General features: G+C 59.7%; 1 protein-coding gene across 1 annotated transcript in view; it reads right to left on the bottom strand.

Annotated features, from left to right (window-relative positions):
• Positions 1-20,176, bottom strand: part of LOC134154502 (adenylate cyclase type 10-like) — a 47,620-nt gene extending 27,444 nt beyond the window's left edge. Inside the window, exons 1-13 of the mRNA XM_062601175.1 lie at positions 20,049-20,176; positions 19,143-19,197; positions 18,038-18,109; positions 15,313-15,486; positions 14,713-14,838; positions 12,055-12,435; positions 11,693-11,847; positions 10,703-10,817; positions 10,103-10,231; positions 9,343-9,519; positions 6,446-6,537; positions 883-1,046; positions 259-363 (exon numbers count right to left, since the gene is read on the bottom strand). Of these exons, the coding sequence (XP_062457159.1) occupies positions 259-363; positions 883-1,046; positions 6,446-6,537; positions 9,343-9,519; positions 10,103-10,231; positions 10,703-10,817; positions 11,693-11,847; positions 12,055-12,435; positions 14,713-14,838; positions 15,313-15,486; positions 18,038-18,109; positions 19,143-19,197; positions 20,049-20,176 (1,873 nt within the window). The remainder of the gene's footprint in view (positions 1-258; positions 364-882; positions 1,047-6,445; positions 6,538-9,342; positions 9,520-10,102; positions 10,232-10,702; positions 10,818-11,692; positions 11,848-12,054; positions 12,436-14,712; positions 14,839-15,312; positions 15,487-18,037; positions 18,110-19,142; positions 19,198-20,048) is intronic.
• Positions 20,177-21,249: the final 1,073 nt, after the last annotated feature.

The following is a 21,249-nucleotide window of genomic DNA, read 5'->3' as shown; positions in this document are numbered from 1 at the left end:
CCTGCCTCTACACTGCTCACAGGCACCACAGCACTGGTGCCTACGGTACTGGGCACTGCCCAAAGGAGCTAGTGAAGATAACACACCCATTTCTCAGCACCAGTGTCCCCCAGCACAAGAGCCCAGCTGCTCTCGGTGGCCCTCAGCGCCCACAGAAACCCCCAGCACGCGCAAGGAGGCTGCCTAGCGCACCTCTCTGCTCTCCCAAAGAGCAGCCTCATGGCACCGTCCCAGACAGTCCTGCAGAACGGCACTTACCCTCCACAATGTCGCCCATGTAGTCATTGAGCGTTTGCGTTAGCTCGTCCGCACCCCGCTCGAGGCTGACGCTCTGGCTAAACTTCTCTGTCAGAGCAGTGAAACCTCAAAGAGGCACAAACAGGCACAGAGGAATCAGCAGGTGCCTACATGGCCGCCAGCTTCACGCTCCCACCTCAGAGAGCGTGCGCATTACATCGTGCCCTGACCTGGCTTGTGACAACGAGCCTGTACCACCCAAGAGAAACCACCACTCTCGCATTGGCCACTGCTCCTGGCAGCGTGCCTTCTCCCACACCACACAGCCTGGAGCAGGGGCCCCTGGCCCACGTGCTCTTGCAGCCCGTGGAGGAGTGCCTAGCACTGGGTACCTCTGCTGAGCCCAACTAGCCGACTCCCGGCCTCTTCCAGGCCTCTCCTCTTTTGGAGCCCCTTGTTCCTCCTGACGTCAGCCACCTCTGAGCTCTGCTTCCCCCAAAGTGGAAGATGGCAGCAGCAAAGAGGCCTCCTCTGATGCAGTCTCCACCAGAGGTGGCACCGGGGCTCCCAAAGGTCCAGAAAGTCCCAATGCCTCGTGTCTCTGACTTCTTCTCAACCCCCGCCCTTCACAAGCCTTGGACCCACCTGAGACGTCCGCAAAGAGCAGTACTCCATGAAAATTCTGAACGCAACGGGCTTCGTGCCTCAAGTCCTCAGATAAAATGAGGTCGGGGACGTAAGCAGCTACTTCCCCCAGTTCTGAGCAGTGCTTGGACCTTCTCTCCCAGACACAAGACATCGTCAGCGCCCTTGGGGTACACAGGGTACCTCAGGAGAAGACGACCGTGCCCAACCGGGAGCAGGCTAGCACAGCACCGCTCAGGGTTGCGCAATAGCCCGGGGCCTTGGGAGGGGCTGCTGGCCCCCTGCCACCAAGGGGCAGGTCACAATCAGCCGGCAGTGACATCAGCCACACGTCGTCGATTGCCCCTGTGCTGTCATCAGACAAGTGAGCCAGCTAACAGGGACAGCTTCTGCACGTCATCGCTCCCCTAGCAACTGCAGCATGCAGCGGGGCACGTCCTAGGTTGTTCTGTTGTGAAGAGCAAGTGGGTCTTTTCCAGGGGGTGGGGGACAGAGCAAACCTCCAGCCACACGGCTCCTTGGAGGCCAGGAGGAGATGGACAGGGCTGCACCAGCAGCACAGCGGACGGGCATATCAGAGAGGGGGAGAAAAAGCTGAAAGACGCGGCAGGAGGCAGCTCCAGCCCCCTGCTCTGCGGGAGAGAGCTGTGTAAAGCTTCCACGCCGCAGGGACATCCCCTCATGCTGGGCACCCCAGCTCACAGGCAGCCCAAGGCTCACTGCACCCTACGGGAAGGTGAGCCGGGGCTGAGGCTGACACCCTCGCAGGCGGTGCCCTTGCCACAGGGCGCAGTCCCATGGAGGCTGAACACGGCATGCACAGCTGGGTGCTGGCCTCTAGCCAGGCAAATTACAGCTGGCGGCTCCGACTTGCTTGTTTTCTGATCTGTTTTTCCTGGTTTCTCTTTTGCAAATAAACTCAAGAATCCCAGCTCCCTGTGCGTGCAGAGGGCACGAGCTGGGAGCCCCTGGGCTCTAGGGGCCAGCTCCTGCAGAGATTGCATGCCTAAGGCCAGAATGTGAAAGCGCAAGCGCAGAGCGGTTACCTGAGGTAGTGAAATTGTAACCAATAGAAAGATTTGTATAAAATACTCCCTGGAAAGTGTGTATAAATGAAGAACGAGAGTTGGAGAAGGTGTGCTAGCTTTGTGGATTTACCACCTAGCCCCCATCTCTGCGCAGAAATGAAATAAACAAATATCTCGAACCTGTGTGTCTGTTGGTTGCTTGCACACCGGGTAACAGAACCCAGATTTTGGAACAACAAAACCCTCCCAGGAGCCCCCCTCCAAACCCCTGGAGCCCCCCCAGGATCTCCCAACTCCCCCCTACCCCAGGGTCCCAACCAACCCCAGGAGGGCCCATAAAACTCCCTTTGTAGCCCCCCAACCCTCCAGAAGGCCCCCCCAAACCTGCAGCACTCAGGGTGGAGGGCAGCAGCCTATTTCTACCCCTTCCCCTAGGACAGGGAGATCTGGGTGTTTATTTGCCCCAGGGATGGTTGTTTGCCATGGGGGGGGGGGCGGTATTTACCCCCCCTCCGCACCCAATGCCACTCTCCCCCACAGCCTCACCCCAACATCAACCCATGATGTACGCCAAAACCCTGCTGCAGCTGGGCATGATGTGACCCCCCCCCCCGAGATGACACGACCCCCTCGAGGTCTCAACACCCCTGGGGGTGACACCTTCCCTCCCCCCCCGGGTGTCTCCCCTCCCCTGATGGCTTTTAATACGCTGGATTGTATTTATTCCCTAACCATCTTCTGGGGGGGGGGCGCTAGGGGGGGCGCTGGGGGGGCGGGTGGGGGCGCCCCACCAATGGAGGGGAGGGGCAGGGGGGACCATCTAGGGGGCACTGGCTCAGGAGCTGCCCCGCTGGCCTGGCCCCCACTTTACTGTCTGTAATTAAAGATGTTAAAATAAAGTAATTATTGGAAGCCTCGCGGGGGGCCCAGCGTCCGAGGAGGTGTGGGGACGGGGGAGGGTGTGGCGCTGCTGGCCACAGACACCTGGGTCCTCTGTACGAGTGCAGGGGAGGGGCGGGGCGGCATGCCCGGATGCCTGGGACCCTCCCAGACACCTGAGTCCCTTGGAGAACTGGGTTGTCCTGGACTTCTTGCGTTGCCTGGACTCCTGGGCACCTCGGACGCCTGGGCCCCTCGCTCACCCAGGGGAGTGGGGTTGGGGGGGTTCAGCATGGGAGCCCTGGACGCCTGGGTCCCCTCTATGTGGGGGAGAGCGGGGGGTGAGAAGGGGCACCCGGACGCCTGGGTCCCCCAAGGGGCAGTGGTAGAACTGAGACTCGTGGCTGGATCTGGTTGATCTTGTCAAATAAAATATTGAATCAGCAACAAGTTTTATTGTTTAAACCGTGGAACAAAAGGCTGCTCTGGGTCCTTCTTGTGCTCCCAGCCAAGAGGCACCTTATCGATAGCAACAAAACTTAAAAAAAAAAAAAGAAATCATAGAAATCTTGACTTTTGCTGCTCCTCACTGGCGCCTTCCAACGATCAAAAAGAGAACGGATCATTTTTATCCTTCCAATGCATCCGGGAAACATCCTCTCGGTCACTGACGGCAGGGCTCGGCGGCTGCTTCCCCTTTGGAGAGCGCGGTTTAATTTAATCTAGAGGGGATTTAGCGAAATGCTAAATGCGACATTGATCTCTAGGCGAGAGGCTGCTTTTTAAGCGTGGGGGAAAGCTCGTTCTCCAATGCGTGTTTGTCTTTGGTGGAAAGCTCTAAGCAGGTGGGAACAAAAGAAAAAAGGGAATAAAACATTTTTCCTCACGTTAGACCAGTGCTTTTCCAAAATCCTAAGGACTGTGAGTCATGGAAACTTCCTCAAATCTTTGCTGCATTGTAGTGTTTTCATATCGGATTTAAAATTGCAGTTAAACGAGGGGATTTTTTTGCATGTAAGCAGTGGGATGAAGATGAGCAGATCAGCGGAGACCTCCTCTCAGCGACCGTGAGCGTGTTGAGTGCGGTTTCATCTTGGCAGCCCTTGGTGGGCATGGCTGCTGCTAGAAGCTTGGAGGCAACGTGAGTCGGTTCCACCCCCCCCCCAAAAAAAAAAAAAAGGAGGGAGAAGAAAGGAAAGAGAAGACAAACATTTCCAAGACATTTCATGGGACGTTGAGATCCTCAGGCTGAAGGAGGTGCTGCTCCGTGGTGTTGATCCCAAAGGATGAGCCAGGGACCGCAGAGCTCCTGCCCTACCCCAGGGCTCTCCGTGCCACCAGCTGCTGGCAATGACCGTCCTCTCCAAATGCAAAGGACCGGGGAGATGTTCACCCAAGGAGACCACCGGTGGTACCACCACACCTCACCAGCTGCAGCAGAAAACAGCCCAAGGCAGCTGCAGGAAACGGAGGCAAGTAGGAGTCCATCGCCCAGGTCTCCACAAACAGGACTTGCACCAGATGAGAGCAGAAGAGGGGAAACGGGCGTTTGCAACGGCTCTCAATCCTGAACGAACGACTCCAACCAGAGAAGACCGTATTCTCTCCATGAATTGTGCAAGATTCCCAGTCCCAAGTTGAGGTAGGATTTCCATCTTTACGTACTTCAGCCGTAACCTCCGTGAGTTCAGCAATTTGTGGAAAATGGCAGGAAGCGGCGAGGAACAGTGGAAAGGGTGGAAAATATTGGAAGACGAGGCAAAAGCAATGGAAAAATGCATAGAGGCAGAAAACAGGGAAAATGATGGAAATTGGGATGAAACCCCCAAAGCGGTGGAAAACACAAAAATACTACAAAATCACCTGCAAAATAAATGCCAAATATCCCATTAAAAAAATAAAAAAACTTCAGCACAATGTCTCCCACAAAATAAAAGCTACTAAAAAACCCCACAGAGAATGCACAAATAGCAGAAAACAGTAGAAGAATGCCAAAAAGTTGGAAATGTAAAAAGTGAAAGTAGAGAGAGCTTGAGAGAAAACAATAGCAAATGAAGTAAAAGAAAAAGAGAGATTAAAAAACCCCAATATATTCAACGGAAGGCTGAGCATGCATACAGAAGATCAGAAAATGTTTTATAAAAACACAAAAAAGGTGGATGCAATGACACAGAATGGAAAGAAAAGCAACACAAGTGTGAAAAGCACATGAAAAAGAAAAGGAATGATCATAAAGCAGAGGAAAAGAGCAGAAAATGCTAAAGAATGTGAAGACAGTGGAAAATGCAAGAAAGATGGTTAATGCGGGGGAAAAGAAGGGTTGAAAACAGCAGAAAATGATGGAAAAAAACATACCTGGAAAACTGCAGAAAGCATAATGACTGAAAACGCAAAAAAAAAAGGCAAAAATGCAAAAAAAAAAGAAAAAAAAAGAAAAATGCAGAAAATGCTAGCACATGACAGAAAAATTCAGAAAACATCGTAATACGCAAGGAATGGCAGAAAATGCAAAACCTACCAAAACCTGGCCTCCAAAATAATGGAAAACACCTAAAGCAACAAGGAACACACACACACACAGACACAAACAAACTCCACACAGAAACAAACTCCAAGTGGAATTGAGTGGAAAAGAGAATAAATGGTGGAAAGCAGGGGAGATATTGTACCAAAAAAACAAGGAAGAAAATGCACAGAATTGCTGAAAAAATCAAAAATAAGAAGGTGGTAGAACAAGTAGGAGTTGATGAAAATGGGCAGAAAAAAGCAGAACATGGTGGGAAGGACTTAGAGGAGTAAAAATGGCAGAAAACAGAAACACCAGAAAAGGCAAAAAAAAAAAAAAAAAAGTGAAAAATTCGAAGAACAACTGAAAGCATCAGGGACTGACTAAAGAGCAGAAAATTCTGAAAAGGAAAGGAAAATGGTGGAAATCACAGAAGAAGATGGAGAAAACAGAAAGGATGGATAACATGAAGAAAATGGAACACCAAGTACACTTAAAATGGTTAAAAATGGTTAAAATGGTTAAGCCAGAGATGTCAGAAAATGCAAAAAAAAAAAAGTAAAAAAAAAGTGGAAAAACTGAGAAGTGGCAGAAAATCAAAAAAAAAGGGAAAACCTGAAAACACTTCAAATGGGACAAAATGCAAGAAATAGAGGAAAATTCACACCCCCCTCAAAAAAAATAATTGCCCAAAGTGTCCAACAGCAGCAGAAATCTTTGGAAAGAATATAAATAAAAAAGAAAGAAATGTGGAAAATGCAAAAAGCTCTATATGAAAACTGTGGGAAATGCAAAAAAAAGGAAAAAAAGTGTAAAACAGAGAAAGAATGGAAAAAGAGGACACAAAAAACGTTGAAAGGGGGAAAAAAGATGGAAAAGGGGAAAGCAGAAATGGTAGAAATGGCAGAAAAGGAGGGAGAGCAGCGACAGATGATGCAGGCACGGCAGAAAAGAGATGGTGCAAAGCAAGAAGTGCAGAAAGCTGTGGAAAATAGTGAAGAGCACCAAAAGAAAGTGGAAGCTGGAGAAACATCGAAATGGAAAATGAGGAAAGCGGGTAAATTGGAGGGGAAAAAGCTAAAAGAATATGGGCAGATGGAGGTCAGAAAACAGTGGGGATGGCCGTGATGTGCCAGCAGAGGAGCTGCACCAAGGTGATCGAGGTTCTCCCTGGCTCTTGGCCTCGGGGGCCTCCCTGCTGCTGGATGGGTTGCTGGGTCCACCGGCCAGCTCGTGGTGAGTCTGAGTGCACACCAGAGCTGTGCGTCTTGCTGGCTTTCATCCTTCCCGGGCTTCATTCACTCTCCGGTCGAGCCATGCCAGACCACAGGTACACAACAGACCAGATGGCCTCAGCCAGGAACAGGATGGTCGACAGCTAACAGTGCGGCTGGACGGCCAAGAGAGAACCCGGTGCACAGTTCCACAGCACCCAGGTGCTTCCGGTGTGAGCCTGCAGCGTGCAGGGGCCGTGGTGGGATTGCTGCTGGGGAAGCTGGACTGAACTGCTCCGTGTCCCTGAGCAGCTCCTATGGCTGGTTGATAGTGAAGGGACTGTTCTGCAGCACTGAATTCGCTGAAAGGGACTTGGTCACACACGGCCCCAGCGCCAGCAGCTCCGGATTACGGGGCGCCCCAGGGAATCAAAGCTGATGGCTCCTGGCTTTTGAGGTCTTTCAAGGGAAAACAGAAGCACATAGTCATGGGGAAGAGGGAGAGCAGAGGAAAGAAGCAATTCCCAGGATCGGCGCAGGGTGGGCATTGGTGATAGAAAGAGAGCTGCATGGCAAACCCCAGCTTGGCCCTTGCACAGCAGATGCAAGGCCTGAGGACAGCGGGTGTCTGTAGAGGCTACAGAGCTTCTCCCTCTTGCCCTTGTGTTTCCTGGTCCAGCAGAGCAACTGCCCTCTTCCCCCTTGCCTTTCTCTCGCTCCAAAAAAAATTACACACACATGGGCTGAAGAAACAGGACTTTATCTTTGAGGAAAGCAGAGCAAGGGGAGGAAGTGGTAGAACACTAATGGGACAGGATGCGCTTAGAGTTGTTGAGCTGTCCTGTGCTGCGGGAGACACCAGCCATGGCCCAGACCTTCCAGCACACCTGCGTGTCTGCGGTGTGCAGCCCCACGGCATTGGCACAGCTGTGGCAGTGCTGCTCAGAGTCACCTCCTGGCAGAAGGGTGACACCTCTGCCATGCTCTCTGGAGCCAGTGACCCAGTGCTCCAAAGCTGAACCTTGGTGGTGACCGCTCCCGGGCAGTTCTCAGTTCAGCACGGTCTGTGTCACCAGGCAACAGACGGAGGGTTCGGCATCAGCTTCCAGGGGCTGGAGGGCTGAGACAGAAAAGATCACAGCACATAACAGACTCCCACAGTTGCAGACCTCCTTGATATCCTGCCCAAACAGGGCCCGTCCCACCCAGCCCTTCCCAGGCCGGGCAGGCAGCACGTGGGACAAAAGGATCAGCTGCAAGTTGCTGGTCAGGAATACCCCGGGTGACCCACAAATACTCACCTCCTCTCCCCCAAAGAGGCAGACCACACCTGCCTGGCTTATGGCAGGGCCAGCAACTGGAGCTCCCTTCCAGGGCTCCCTCCTCCTCCCTGCCAGGGCCTCCTGCCACAGCTGCTCTCACTCACCATTGCAGATCTGCTCCACCTTCTCCTTCCTCTGCTTCATTTGCTGCCTCATGAGCCCTAGGCAAACACCTCCTGTCAGCCCTCATACTCCCCACCAAGACCCCAGCAGCACAGCTCCCATCTGGCTGTGCCAGCCTGGCCACTCATCCTCTTCCCCTTGTGCAAGGCTGGCCTCAGCGTGGTCCCCAGGGTGCAGGATGCAGGCATGCTGTGAGGCACTGCAGAACCTCCTCTTAGCCCACCTGCACGGTCAGGGATGCGACTGGGGTAGTGGCTCACCAAGGAACCTCACGGCTGCCTCCTGCAAGGATGCCTCAGGCTTCTCCAAGTATGGCAGGCTCTGGTGCAAGTATTGCTCCGCTCTGCTCCTGTCCCTCAGCACCTGGAGACACCGCAAGGCCGTGGGTTGGCACCGAGACTCCCTGGGGAGCCAGGCTTGACCCTCCTCCCACGACCGGCCTCCTCTTCCTTCCTCCTCATGACCCCCGGTGGCCTAGGGATGCTGAGATCCCCCCCAAGCCTTCTGACAAGGACAGCCAAGCCAGGGGCTCCTTCAGCATCCCAGGGGGGACAGCAAGGGCAGAGGGGCCTGGAGCAGAACCCGAGGCGGCTGGGGCTCTGGGCTGCAGCAGTGGGTGAGGGGCACAGCTGTGCGCCCTGCACGCTGGGCAGCGGGGCAGGCTTCGTCCGGTCAGGGCCCCGGGACTTTGGCCTTGTCCTTACCAGGTACTCCCCAATCTTGGCCAGCGTTGGAGCATGTCCCAGCCCACAGTGGGGCTTAGGACCAGGGCTGCCCCTCCCTGCTGAAGGCAGCGGCACCTCTGCCTTGTCCTTGGCGACTCAGCAAATTGGACCTCCCGCTGGCACGCACTCAGAGGCACACTTGTCAGCAGCCCCTGCCATGGTGCTCAGGCCTCCCCCAGGTCATGTCAGCATCCCTTCCCCAAAGCACTGCTCCATACCTGGGCCGCTCTCTGGTTCTGCTCGCTCATTTGCAGGAAGAGTGGCACCAGGCTCCTCTGCACGGGCTGCATCATCCTCTGCTTGTTCTTCCCCACCACAATCTCCATCAGGTCCTTGAAGAGCAGCATGGAGAGCTCTCGCACTGTGCTGCAGCTCTGTGAGGAAGGAAGGAGAGCAGGGGAGGCCTCAGCAATGACTCCAGGAGCCAGGCATGAGAAGAAGGTTTTCCTTTGCGAGGCCTCGTCTTCTGCAGGCACAACTCTCCCCCTCCCTGGCCAGGGCTCCGAGCTGGGGACAAGCCTCTGCAGAGGCAGCACAACTGTGGCAGGAGGTGCCAATACACTGGCCAGTGGGCACACGTGCAGAAGGACACACAGCATCCAGAGCCACGTCTACAGACCCACCCACACGCCAGAGAGCCCCTGGCTCTCCCACCAGCCTTACGTCATCAAAGCGTGGCAGAAGCCTCTCCGCCAGCTGCAGAGCGATGGGGTTGGAGCCCTTCTGGTCCAGGTAGCTGAGGATGTTTCTCAGCAACAGCAAGCTTCCTGCACGCACGTCCCTGCGGGCATCCTGCAGCCACTCCACCATGTCTGGGAGCAGGCTCTGCATTTTCCTTGCCTGTGGCAAAGACACAACTTCCTTTTGTCAAGCAAGGCCAGAGCCCCCTGGCCACGAGTGCTCTGGGGGCTGATTTCCCATCAGGGCTCAGGGGCCACGGCCAGGGCTCTGCACACAGCCACGGCTGGGGCACAGAGGCTGCAGTGCAGGGCAGAGATCTCCAAGGGGGCTCCAAGCACCCTAGGGCTTCTCTAGGGAGCAAGGCTCCTGCCTCCAGCACCAGCAGCAGCCGACTGCATTAGCCCAACCCTGTGATCTGCCTCATCGTCCCTCTCCCAGCAGGACTCTGGCCGCAGCATTCGCACAATGGAGGCCATTTGGAAGTGGCTTGTTGCTGCTGGGCCTGGATCTCCGCCTGGCACAGCGGAGCTCTTCCCGAGGGCCATTGGTGCCTTTCTGCCTGTGCAGCACAGCCCAGGGGCTGCCATGAAAGACTTGGGGCACATCAAGAGGGCAGCGGGGACGTGGGAGCAGCTAGCACACCTCCTGAGGCCCAGCAAAGGCCAGGCCACTCTGTGACCCAGCACCACCTGCCAAGCCCCAGCCTGCCACCATGGCTTCATCCAGCTGCCCCCCTGCTCACCATCTTCAGCAGGCTCAGGAGACCTCTGAATGCCAGTCTGCGCAGCTCCAGGCCCTCAGCCTGAATGCAGCGCCAGAGGAGTGGCAGCGCGGCATCGTCCATCTCGGCAAGGTCAAGGCCATCCAGCAGCTGAAATGCACACAGCACTGACGGACTGGCAGAGCCACCAGCACTGCCTGCAGCGTGCAGCCCTGCGTCCCACCCACCATTCAGGCCAAGGGCACCAGCCCCTGACACGGCTCACGCCACGGGTAGGGGCCACTGTGGAGACACCCGCAGGCCCTGCTCCCAGCCCTGGGGCTCACAGCACACTGCACGCACTGCTCGCCTCCGCCCCACGGCCTCGGAGCCCTCTGCAGCCTCTTGTCCTCAGCCCTTGGAGGAGCACTTGAACCCAGAGAGCTGCCGCAAAGGAGGCCCAAAAGGCAAGTGCTTGCGAGCGGTCACCCAGCAGAAATGAGCCAAGGCCAGGGCTGCTAACAAGAGCGCGTGCATTGCCCCAGCTCCATTCACCAACGTCACCCACCAGGCACGCGCACAATACGAGCAGAGAGCATTCAGCGGCACCTCCAGAGAGGCACTGCTTGCCATGAGGCTCACCTCCACAAAGAAAGCCATGGCGGGCCTCTGGCGAAACTGGTCCTCCCCGCTCAGCAGCCTTGCCAGCTGGTGGAAGATCCAGCGACACAGGTGTCTCGGAGCTCTCCTCATGGCTCTGGCAGAAGGAAGAAGGCACTGTTGGTCCTCAGCTGAGCAGGTAAGCCTGCTCTGGGCCTGCTTGCCCCCTCAGCCACTTCCCCCCAGCACACTGAAGGCAGCTCAAGGCAGTGCTTGGCACGCAGCCACGGCAGCCAGCAGCATGTGCTCCTGCAGGGCCGCTCTTTCCCCACCACACCTTGCCATCAGAAAGCCAGGCTCAGTCACCATTATGTTCCTCTGGGTGGGAGACTAGAGAAACACCCTTCCTACCTGCAAGCCATGGCCTTCCCACACATGCCGTGTCCTCACCCCTTGGCATTCCTCTGCCCCGGGGGCCTTCCCAGGTCCTTCTGCTCAGCTTGCACCTTTCCTGGGGCTCGGCTTTGGCTGCCACTGCAGCCAGACCCTCCCCAATCCTCTCTGTGATGGGAGCCCAGGCCCCACCGGAGGGCACTCCGGCGCTTTGGGAGGGCACCACTCCTGTGAGGGAACTTCTCGCACTACTCCTAACACCAACTACTCCCCCAACAGCTCTCAAAGCTGGGCAGTAGAGGGTCAGGGAGCTCCCATGGCCATTTTGCTGTGTGAGCCCTTGCCACAAGTGGGGAGGCTGCAGCCCCTTTCTTGGAGTAGGGCCCATGCAGGCTGGACAGCACCAGGGTGAAGTGCCTTGTGGGGAAGGCAGGGAGCATGGCCGCTGCCTGCTGAAAGCAGGCTCCCTTGCTCAGCTCTGCCTTCTGCAGAGCTACTTGATGCATGGGGACTGAGCAGTGGTCAGACAGACAGAGGACCCTGCCCTGCAGGCGTGTCCTGGGAGTCTCCTTGGGTCTGGCCCCCTTTGGGCCATTCTCCCCATCTGCGATGAGCCCTCGAGCCTGACGGGCCCCATACCTGTTGCAGAGCGGGGAGCAGTAGAGCAGGCTCACGGTCACCTCGTCAGGGTTCGAGCAGCACAGCTGGCAAAGGATGTTGTTCAGGGTGACCCGGGCCAACAACTCCCTGACGTACCTCAGGTTCCTGTAGAGGCACCTTATCATCCGTGGCACCTGGAAGACCCATGGGTGAGAGTGGGGCTGCTACCAGAGAGCAGCCATTATCCCACCTCCCACTGACATCCCCTTCCTTCTCCATGGCTCCCAGTGCTCCTTGCTGCCTTCCAAGGCTCTTGGGTACCCCAGACCCCTGCCGCTGGCAAGATAAGACCATATCCCAGAGGGCTCCTGCCCCACGCACGCCACTTGCAGCCTGCTTACATCTTCCAGTGAAGAGACAGCGCCCACCACAAACATGTTCAGCATGTGGGTAGCCACCACCGTGCTGTAATTGCTGCAGTTCCTCATGCCCTCGATGGCTGTGGCAATGATGTCTATGCCCTCGGAGGGCTGAAGGTTTTTCACAAACAGCTTATGGGAGAATGGAGGTGAGGGAAGAAATGTCACGCTCTGTGCCACATTAATGGTGCTTAGCTGAGCAGTGGACGTGGCTCGGGAGAGGGGGCGGGGTAATGCTGGCACTGTGGTCCCAGCAGAGCCAGGGGCGGCTGTTGGGTTGTGCAGCGGCAGCGTGGGGCACGTGGACACAGGGCCATCAGGGCAAGGGAGGATGGTCACGGTCAGGGTCACAGCGCACTGGCTCTGCAGGCAAGCACAGCTTGACAGTGGCCCTCAAGGCTGCAGCTGCTGCTGGGACTCTTGGAGTGAAGCCCCTGCCCACTCCCCACTCAGGCACAGTGGAAGCGGCACCGGGGGAGAGCTGGGCTGCTACCAGAGTGCAGCCTTACACAAGGGGCCACTGAGAGCTGCTTCCCTCTCCACCACGCGCCCTGCCCACTCTGCATGAACCGCGATACCCCCTCAGCCCTGCTCATTAGGCAGCCCTCTGCTCATCCAAGTCCCCTGATGACCCCATGGCCAAGATTCCCAGCAGGGGAGGTGCTCCTCACATGCATGATGACACTGCGGTTGCTGGTCCATGACACGCAGAGCTCGTCGTCAGCTTCCCACTCCTTTGGATTCTAGGCATGCCCTTGATTATCCAAAGCCCTGAAGCCAAGAGTCTGCCCAGGCATGCATGCCAGGTGAGTCAAAGCTCCGGAGGGCCCTGCAGGCCTGGCCTCCCAAACCAGCAAGGCAGCACTGCCACACCTCGCCTCACATCGTGCTCCCTGCACACTCCTGCCCTGCACACAGCTGGGGCACAGCTGGGGCCTCAGAAAAAAACGCCTGCAGAGAGAAGCTCATGGCAAGAGGAACAAAGAGCTTTTGCCTCAGGGCAGGGCCTTGCTGAGCGCTTTGACCTCTGGCCAGGCTTCCCTCAGAGGCACCCCGGAGCTGAAGGCTGCTCTGGTCTGCAGGCAAGGGGCAAAGGGGTGGCTGGGAGGTGCCTGCCTCCTTACCTCCAGCGAGGAATAGTTGGACAGCACATTGCTCAGCCTCCCAATCCTCCCCACGGCCCTCTCACGCACAGCTGCTCTCTCCGAGTTGGTGAAGGGCAACAGGAGCTGGGAGGACAAAGCCTACTGGTCTGCCTGGGGAGCTGACACCTGCTCCAGCAGGAGCAGCTCTCCTCAGCCCCTGGCTGCACTGATACAGTTCAGGAAGGCAGGTAACCGCACACCCCCTGCACAGGCACCCTTCCCACACACCCCCTCCAGAACATCGCCCTGCATGCAGAACATTCCCTGGTGGTCTGCTTGGGGAGGTTTGGCTATGGCCTCCTGGATGGCAAAAGAACCAACCTTCTCAGCTGGGCTCCCCTTGCAGGATGGGCGGGTCCTAGCAGGGCCCTGCCCCAGTCAGATCTGGAGAGCAAAGGACAAGAGACAGGGGGCAGGCAGGGGGATCGCAGCAGTAGGTGCCATCTGTGTGGTGCTGAGAGAAAAAGGACACAATTCCTCCCTCCACATCTTTGGTGCAGGAAAGGCTTTGAGGGCAGAGTTGGCCCTGGAGTGCAGCGGGCAAGGCTTTCTCATGACCTAGGAGGAATCTCTGGAAGGAGAAGGGACTTGGGCTGCAGCCAGCGCACCCCAGTATCACTGCACAGGCACCTCCCGGTCACCTAAGGGAGGTGGGCTCCCTCCCTGCACTCTGCAGCCTCCACATGGCACTGAGATAGGAAATGGCCACTTGAGGGTATCGCTTCCCCCTGAGCTGAGGAACAGTCCCTGTGAAGCCCACTCTTTGCAAATGCCACACCTGCAAGATATTCTGCAGCTCCAGGAGGCTGGAAGTGGCAGAGTTGAGCACCAGCACCTCCAGCATGTTATCCATGCTGTCCAGGGTCTGCAAGGAGCACAGAGGGTTGTGACACTCTTTCACCCCTCCCTGGCACACACCAGCCTCTGGGCTTTGCCCGTGGCCACACCCAGAGGAAGGGGTAGAAGGGAGGAGGGTGGGAAAGCAAAGCTGAGATCGGGCCCTGCCTGTGATCTTACAGTCATCTCTCAGCACAGGCCGGGCAGGGGCAAGAGCAGAGGGGCTGACAGGCTCCCCGTCGCTCCCCCAGTGCATACCTTGGAATAGAGGCAAGTGTCCAGGTTCTTCATGTCTTCTTTGGCGGGAAGCAAGAAGACACTCCTGAAGCAGGTGTGCAGGAGGATGCTCTTTTTGCCCTCCAGAACCGGCTCCACGGCACTGCAAAGACAGAGAGGTGCTTGCTCAACACTGCCGCTGGCAGCACTGCCTTGATGCCCTGGCAAGGTGGATGTGGACCTCTGGGGCAGGAGTCCTCGGGCTGGTCCCGAGAGTAGCTGGGGCAGCCCTGCGGGGGTTGAGGGTGCTCCTTGCTTCCATGACACTGCTCCTGGGACAGAGGACAGTCCTGGTTGGTAGGCCTCATGCCTCCTCAACCATCTGCCTCCCCTTCTCTGGTGAAGGCCAAGGTGCCCTGGGCCCTGCTGCATGTGCCCTCACCTTGATATGCTCGGCCAGGTCGTACATGCAGCAGAAAACATCCAGGCCCCACGACAAGGCCTTGGAGCTGCTGCCTCGGCAGAGGGTGCAGACGCACTCCAGGAACTTGAGCTTCTGCACCTCTTCCTGATGCACGGGGAAGAGAGACAGAGTGAGCGTGAAGGGCAGGGGAAAGAGCAGCAGGAGCAGAGCAGCGAGGGGGCTACAGCGGTGCGCATGTCCCCCGGCTGGGAGCAGCTCTGCACAGCCAGCAGCCCCCCCGCAGCCTGGCAGCAGAGCTGGCGCGACCCGCAGGGAGACTCAGGCCCGGCCTGGCCGGACGTGGCTGCAGCTATTTTCTGTGTGCCGCTCACAAAGGCCTGGATGAACTCCAGGGCTTCCTCATCCTCTCTCGACAGGTCTGACCAGCTGCAGATGGAAAACTTGGCCCCTGCAACAGCCAGAGAGCCAGGAGGCCTGGAGACACTGAGCGCACTGAGCTCGGCCTCCGTGCCACCGCCCCGGGCACCCCAGCGCCAGGGTGCGGGAAGACGGGAGCCCCGCGCAGAGCAGGACGCGCTCCCTGGCCCCGGCCCGGCCCAGCCCCACGCGGCCCCTCACTCCCTGCTCCGCGGGCTCCGCGACGCCTGGGCCCTGCAGAACTCGGAGGACGCCTGGGGAGAGCTGCTGCCCTGGGGAGTCCCGTCCCGTTCCTGGGGTGCCCGGGGGCTGTGCGCGCGACCGCCCTCCTTCTCCCAGGCCGCCCGGGGGTGGCTGAGGGGTCTCTCCTCCATCCTGCGGGGCAGAGGCCAAAGGGGAGAGTTTTTCAGGCAGTGCTGGGCAGGTCCCCGCGGGGGGGGTGGCAGCGCTGCGGCGTCCCCTCGCCCGCCTTGGCCCTGGCGCCAGCTCTCCTGCCCCACAGCCCCTTCCGCAAGGCTCTGCCCCGCCACAGCCGAGGGCCCCCGCGGCCCCCCCACGCTGCCCAGCCCCATCCCCAGCCCCGTGGCTCCCACCCGGCACGGGAGGTGGGAAGGCCTCGGGAAACGCCTCGGTTCCGCGGGGCTGCCGGTGCGGCAGGGAAAGTCGCGGCTGCGCTCTGCGGCTCCTGCCTGAGCCCCGCGCGCTCCTGCCCTCTCCCGGCGCCATCCTCCCGGACACTGCGGGGCCACGGCGGGTCACCAGGCAGGTCCCAGCGGCCCCGTGCGTGGCGGTGCTGAGGTCACCTCTGCTGCCCGCAGCGGCTCCACGAGCAGCAGCCGCCGCCGCCGCGGCCCCAGGGCCCGAGCGCGGCCGCCCTGCGGAGGACAGAGCTGCCGGAGGCAGCGGGAGGCAGCTCCAGGGGCAGCGCGGGGCTACGCACGGCCACCTCCCTCCCGCTTCAGCCCCGACGGACCAGGCGCTGCAGCCACTCACCTACCGCGCACCAACCGCTAACCCCAAGCCCTGCTCCTGAACCAGCCCTGGCCCCGACTCCAACCTCTCAGCCCAAACCCCACCGCTGAGCCAAGACACACACCTCTCACCCCCTTCCCTGGCGCTCACCACACCCTCACCCTCACCCCCACCCTCAGCCCCAGCATCACCACGCCAACCTTCCCCCAGCCCTCACCTCCAACCATCACCCAGTCCCCCACAAAGCTCGCCCACGCTCACCACAAGCACCAGCACCCCGAAGCACCGCAGCAGAACCTCCCCCCAATCCTCCCCCCGGCCCCACCCAGTACAGCCACCCCCCGTCCCCGGCTCCACCCGCAACACCAACCCCCAAGCAGAAACCCCAAGGAGCGGCCTCGACCCTAACTGCTAACACAACCCCCTTCCCCGCGAGCCCCACCCGCGCACTCACCACCCAACCTGCCACCCCTCGGCCCACGCGCGTGCTGGGCTCCCGCCGACCCCACGAGGCAGTGGCAGCGCAGGGACTGGGAGGGGCCGGAGCAGCCGAGCTTGGCAGGGACCTGGGGAGCTGGTCTGGTCCAGCCCCGCGGATCAAGCAGGGACCCCTGGAGCAGGCTGCCCTGGAGCAGGAGGGGCCGGTCTGGAGTCTCTCCCGGAGCGGAGACTCCGCAGCCTCTCGGGGAACCTCTGCCCGCCTTCGGCCCCTTCACAGTGAACAGGCGATTTCCTGCGCTCCGGCAGAATTTCCTGCTCTGCCATCCTGTGCCGCCGCCTCTCCTGCTCCCTCTGCGCACAGCAGGCCGCTCCCGCGCGGCCGTGGGGCAGAGGCCCCCGCCGCCCCCCACCCGCCCACGGGCCCGGCCCGGGCGAGCCCTGGCCCAGGCACAGGAGGCGGCGGGCAGGGGGCGCTGCGCCCCGCCGGCCCCGCGCCTGGCAGCAGGGAGAGCCCCGCCGGGGCACGCCATTGGGCGGCCGGCACGTCGCTCAGGGCAAAGCCCGCCCCCCAGGCCCCATTGGCTCGCGGCCTCCCCTCGCGAGCTGATTGGCCAGACGCGGGCGCCAGCCCTGAGGGCGGGCAGGCTCGGTGCCGCCCTGAGGCCGGCGCAGCCGCCCCGCGCCCGGCCCCGCCGCTGCTGCCGCCCTGCTCCGCCCGCGGAGTCCCCGCAGCTCTCGGCCCTTCCCCGCTCGCGCCCAGCCCTTGCCCCCTGCTCCAGCCCCGCAGCCCTCGCCCGCAGCCCCACGCCCCCCCCACAGCCAGCCCCGGCCCGCGCCGCTCCCCAGGGACCCCGAGCAGAGCCGCAGCCCTCCCCGGAGCCTCCCCGACCCCAGCCCTCCACAGGGAGCTCCGACCCGGAGCCCGGGCCGCACCGGCCACGCCATCTGGATTCAAGAAGTCGTTTTCCCCACTCGCTCCTGACCAGAGACAGTTTCGCTTTCTTCTCTGTCTCAGCCAAACTATGAAATGCAGCGTTAAACTCGGAGCAGGTGGAAGTGGTTATTTCTGGAGCCCGGGACTTCAGGCTGGCAGTGTGCTTCCATACCACCAAAACGCCTTGACTGCGTGCTCCGTGGCAGGAGCGTCTCCGTTACCAAGCTGCGATGAAACAACGCAACACAACATGAAAACGTGCCGCACAGAATCGCAGCTCTGCCAGGTCCTTCCTAGGAACATCTGCAGGAACTGCTCAGTCCAAACAGAAACCAGAGCTCTCTTCTTTGAAGAAGCGCAGGCCACAAACAGCCACTCGCTCTGCACAGTGCTCCCCAAATGCAGGCAGTATTATCCCACCGGTAATCTGTTCCCCTGTGTCTGCTGGAGAGATTTTTGCCCTCTGGAGCTCTGCGGGAGACGCTGAAGGCAAACAAGTTCACCAGACGTGACGTGTGCTCACGATGGGCAAGACCTGGGTGTCTCCTCTTGCAGGGACATGGGGTGTTACCTTCTCACCGGAGGCACACTGACAACTGCAACAGATACCCCAAACCTGTCTTGAACAGCTTCTGCCTTCTGCTGTTGCCCCTGGCACAACACGGGTATTGAAGCTTGGTCACAGCCCCTCTTTAAAACTGCAGTTAGCGGAGGAGTGCCGCCTGCAGCAGCACGAGGTCAGGGACTGGCAGTGGGCAATCAAGTCACACTAACCCTAAGATGGAAACTTAATCTAAATGTAACTCTGTGTAGTAATGGCAGAGTGAGATGGGTACTACAGCCACGTAAGGCAAGGCTGTCGTTGCAGTGCGACCTCTGCTTTGGACCAAATCCGCACACAGGGGCCTGGGTCAGAGGCCGTTTTTTCTGTGGTTGCTGGTCAGTGCTGCCAGCACTGCAGCTGCAGTGGACATTGGTGATTGGTGTGGGACAGCAGGAGCTGTGACTGGGTCTTTGGACAGGCAAGGGACAGAAAGGAAGGGACAGGAAAACGCGGTGCCGTTGCAGAAACTGGTGCCATGCCACAGAGCTCCCCAGGAGCGGACACCTGACTGCTGGGCTGCAGTGCTCCTCAGCTGGAGCACTCTGCTTGCAGCCCATCCTCCCAGAGCTGGGATGGTGTCTCAAAGCAATTTCCTGGCGGTGAGTGAAAGCGATAGTTTCAGAGACCTGATGCAGTGGTTTGCAGAGAAGGGTGTGCAGAAGGGGCCGGCAGCTCGACGACGGAGATGTGCCGCAGGGCACGGGCCGCTGCTGCTCTCCCCGCCCGGCACCAGCAATACTGCCAGGGCAGACCTGGGGCGGGTCACGCACGGCCGTGCGGTCCCGAGGGTGCCGGGGAAGGGCTTGTGGGCCGTGACCGCGAGGCGGGCAGGAGAGGCGGGCCTGCCGCTGCAGGCCCCGGGCACACGAGCACCCGCCGGGCAGCAGCGTCGCTCCGGGCTCCCTGCGCAGCCACCGCCAACGCCCGTTGCTGCCGCAGCTGCTGCTCGGCAGCCGCAGAGCGGAGCCGCGGTGGGGCCCGGTGGGGGCGGGGCCAGCGGGCCCAGGGGCGGGGCCATGGACACACAGGCCCCACCCCCATCTGCAGCAGTGACACCTCCCTCGCTGTGACCCCTCCCACCCCAAGCTCCTCCATTGGCTCCTTTGGGGTGGGGCGGGGACTCCTGGGGCAGGACCTGGGAGAGAGGGGCAGGAGGGGGCAGCAGTGAGCATGCGCTGTGCGGAGCTGGGGCAGGCAGGGCAGCCGAGGGGCGGGGCCCCGAGGGTCAGGAGGGGCGGGGCAGGGCGGAGCATGCGCACTGGGGCTGAGGAGGCGGCTGAGGGGCGGGGGGGGGCCGGGGCTGCCCGGGCCCTGCGGGCAGGGAGGGGACAAGAGGCGGCTGCTGCCGCGGGGCAGCGTCTCCCGCCCCGGGGGCGCCCGGAGCCTTTAGCCGCAGTGCTGGGAGCTGCCGCCCCGGCCACTGGGCCGAGGGCTGGGCAGAGCGAGCGGCCATGTGCACGGGGGCGGCAGTAGCCGCTGCGGCCCGGCCGTGTGCCAGCAGCGGCCCCCTGGATCTTGCGCCCCTTCTCCTGGTGGCCCTGCGGCTTGGAGCCACCTGCAGTGACCATTTCTCAGCACCGTCCCCGCTGTTAGAGCAGGGCGCGGGCCCAGCACTGCTGTGCGTGGGCAGAGTGTGGGCGAAGGCACTTTCGGAGCTGCCTCGCAGACCTGCTGGTCTCTCCATGGACTTCGGAGTCTGGGACTCCTGTCTAGCCTGGGCAGCTCCTTCTCCCTTCCCTACACCCCACGGGCAGAGACCTGAAAGCAGAGACTCGGGGAAGTGCCTTGCCTTTGGTGTCGTCCCTGCCGGAGCTTCCTCCTGAGACGCCCCGGGCAGTGTCCTGGGGGCGAGCGGGAGCTCTGAGCAGCCCTGCCCCATGCAGCCCCCTGTGCATGGGGAACGGCCCTGCCCTGCCAGGGCCGATCCTTCGTCCAGAGCTTCCCCAGGCCCTGTTCACCCTGCTTGTAGGTATCCCTGGACATCACCTGGAGAAGGCTGGGTTGTGCCTTGTGTCTGCTGGGACACCGATGCTGGCGAGGTGTGACTGAAGTGTCAGCTTGAAGTGTGTCTCTGGCTGAAAGCTGAGCAGGAAGACGCGGGCGTTTTCTGTCATCGTGAGCTTTACCTTCTGCAATACCAGTGTGTGCTGAATGCAAATGCATTTTTAGAGGAAGGGCTCTGCATTTAACATGCACCCCCCACTGCTTTGTGTGTGACCTGAGTAGCGTATGGACAGCAGCTCTTCCGTGTGTTCTATAAAAGGGGGAGTCAAGGATATCAGTTATGTTGAAAGAAGGTTTTCTGCTCCTGACAGAAGAGGGAGATTGTCCGGTAGGGTCGGGTACGGCTGGGCTTGGGAGCATAGCAGTGGAAAGGGAATGATTTTGTTGAAGAAACACCAAAGTATCCTTACCGTGTCTCCTGTCCTTGGGGAAAGGAAATGGAAAAGCAAGAAAACCCCTGCTTTCAGCGTCTGCTCCTGAAGCAGAAGTTTTCACAAGCCTTCCTCTTTGTTTTATCTGATCTAAGAGTTTGGCTCTTGCCTTCTGCTTCGTTTGGGAAGTGTGCAGCTGAGAATCTTTGGAAGAGCCAGTTGCTGAGCCCTGCGTGAGCAGTAGGTTCTTTCCTACTGTGTGTGTTTGAGTTGCTTTCCCATCTTGCATTTCCTCACCTGCTTAGACATTTCTACCCTAGCACTGAGCATGTTCAAAGCAGAGGTTTGTGGAAGACCCCTGAGTGTCTCCTGTTTCTTGCAGGGGGTCCTTATGGCATTTCTGTGAAACCTGCAGATGTCGTGTTTAGGCCGATGCCAAGTCCCCGCAGCTGCTCCCTCCCTCTGCATGGCTCAGCCACACGCCTGGCTTCAGGGTCCGTGCGCTCCTTCAGCTCTGCTGGTGTAAGTGTCTGTGGGCCTGGTGTGAGGAGGCCACTAGCTGGGGCAGGCGTGAGAGCAGTGCAGCCAGAGCGGGAGGCTGGACGGGGTGGGGAGCTGCAGCCAGAGCAAAGACTGATGCTCCCCTCTGGCTCAGGTGCCAGTGTAGCTGCCAGGACTGCTGCATGCCAGTGCTGATGCTGCCCCTGCCATCCCAGGGCACCCTGGGCAGAAGTCCCTGCCGCCAGGGTCACTGCTGGCCTCGCAGTGGGGATCGCTCACCCGAGATCCTGGTGGTGGGAGGAGCTGGAGCT

This window comes from Rhea pennata, unplaced genomic scaffold (assembly GCF_028389875.1).
Source record: "Rhea pennata isolate bPtePen1 unplaced genomic scaffold, bPtePen1.pri scaffold_32, whole genome shotgun sequence".
Taxonomy (NCBI): Eukaryota; Metazoa; Chordata; class Aves; order Rheiformes; family Rheidae; genus Rhea; species Rhea pennata.
This window is presented reverse-complemented; position numbering and strand designations above follow the sequence as displayed.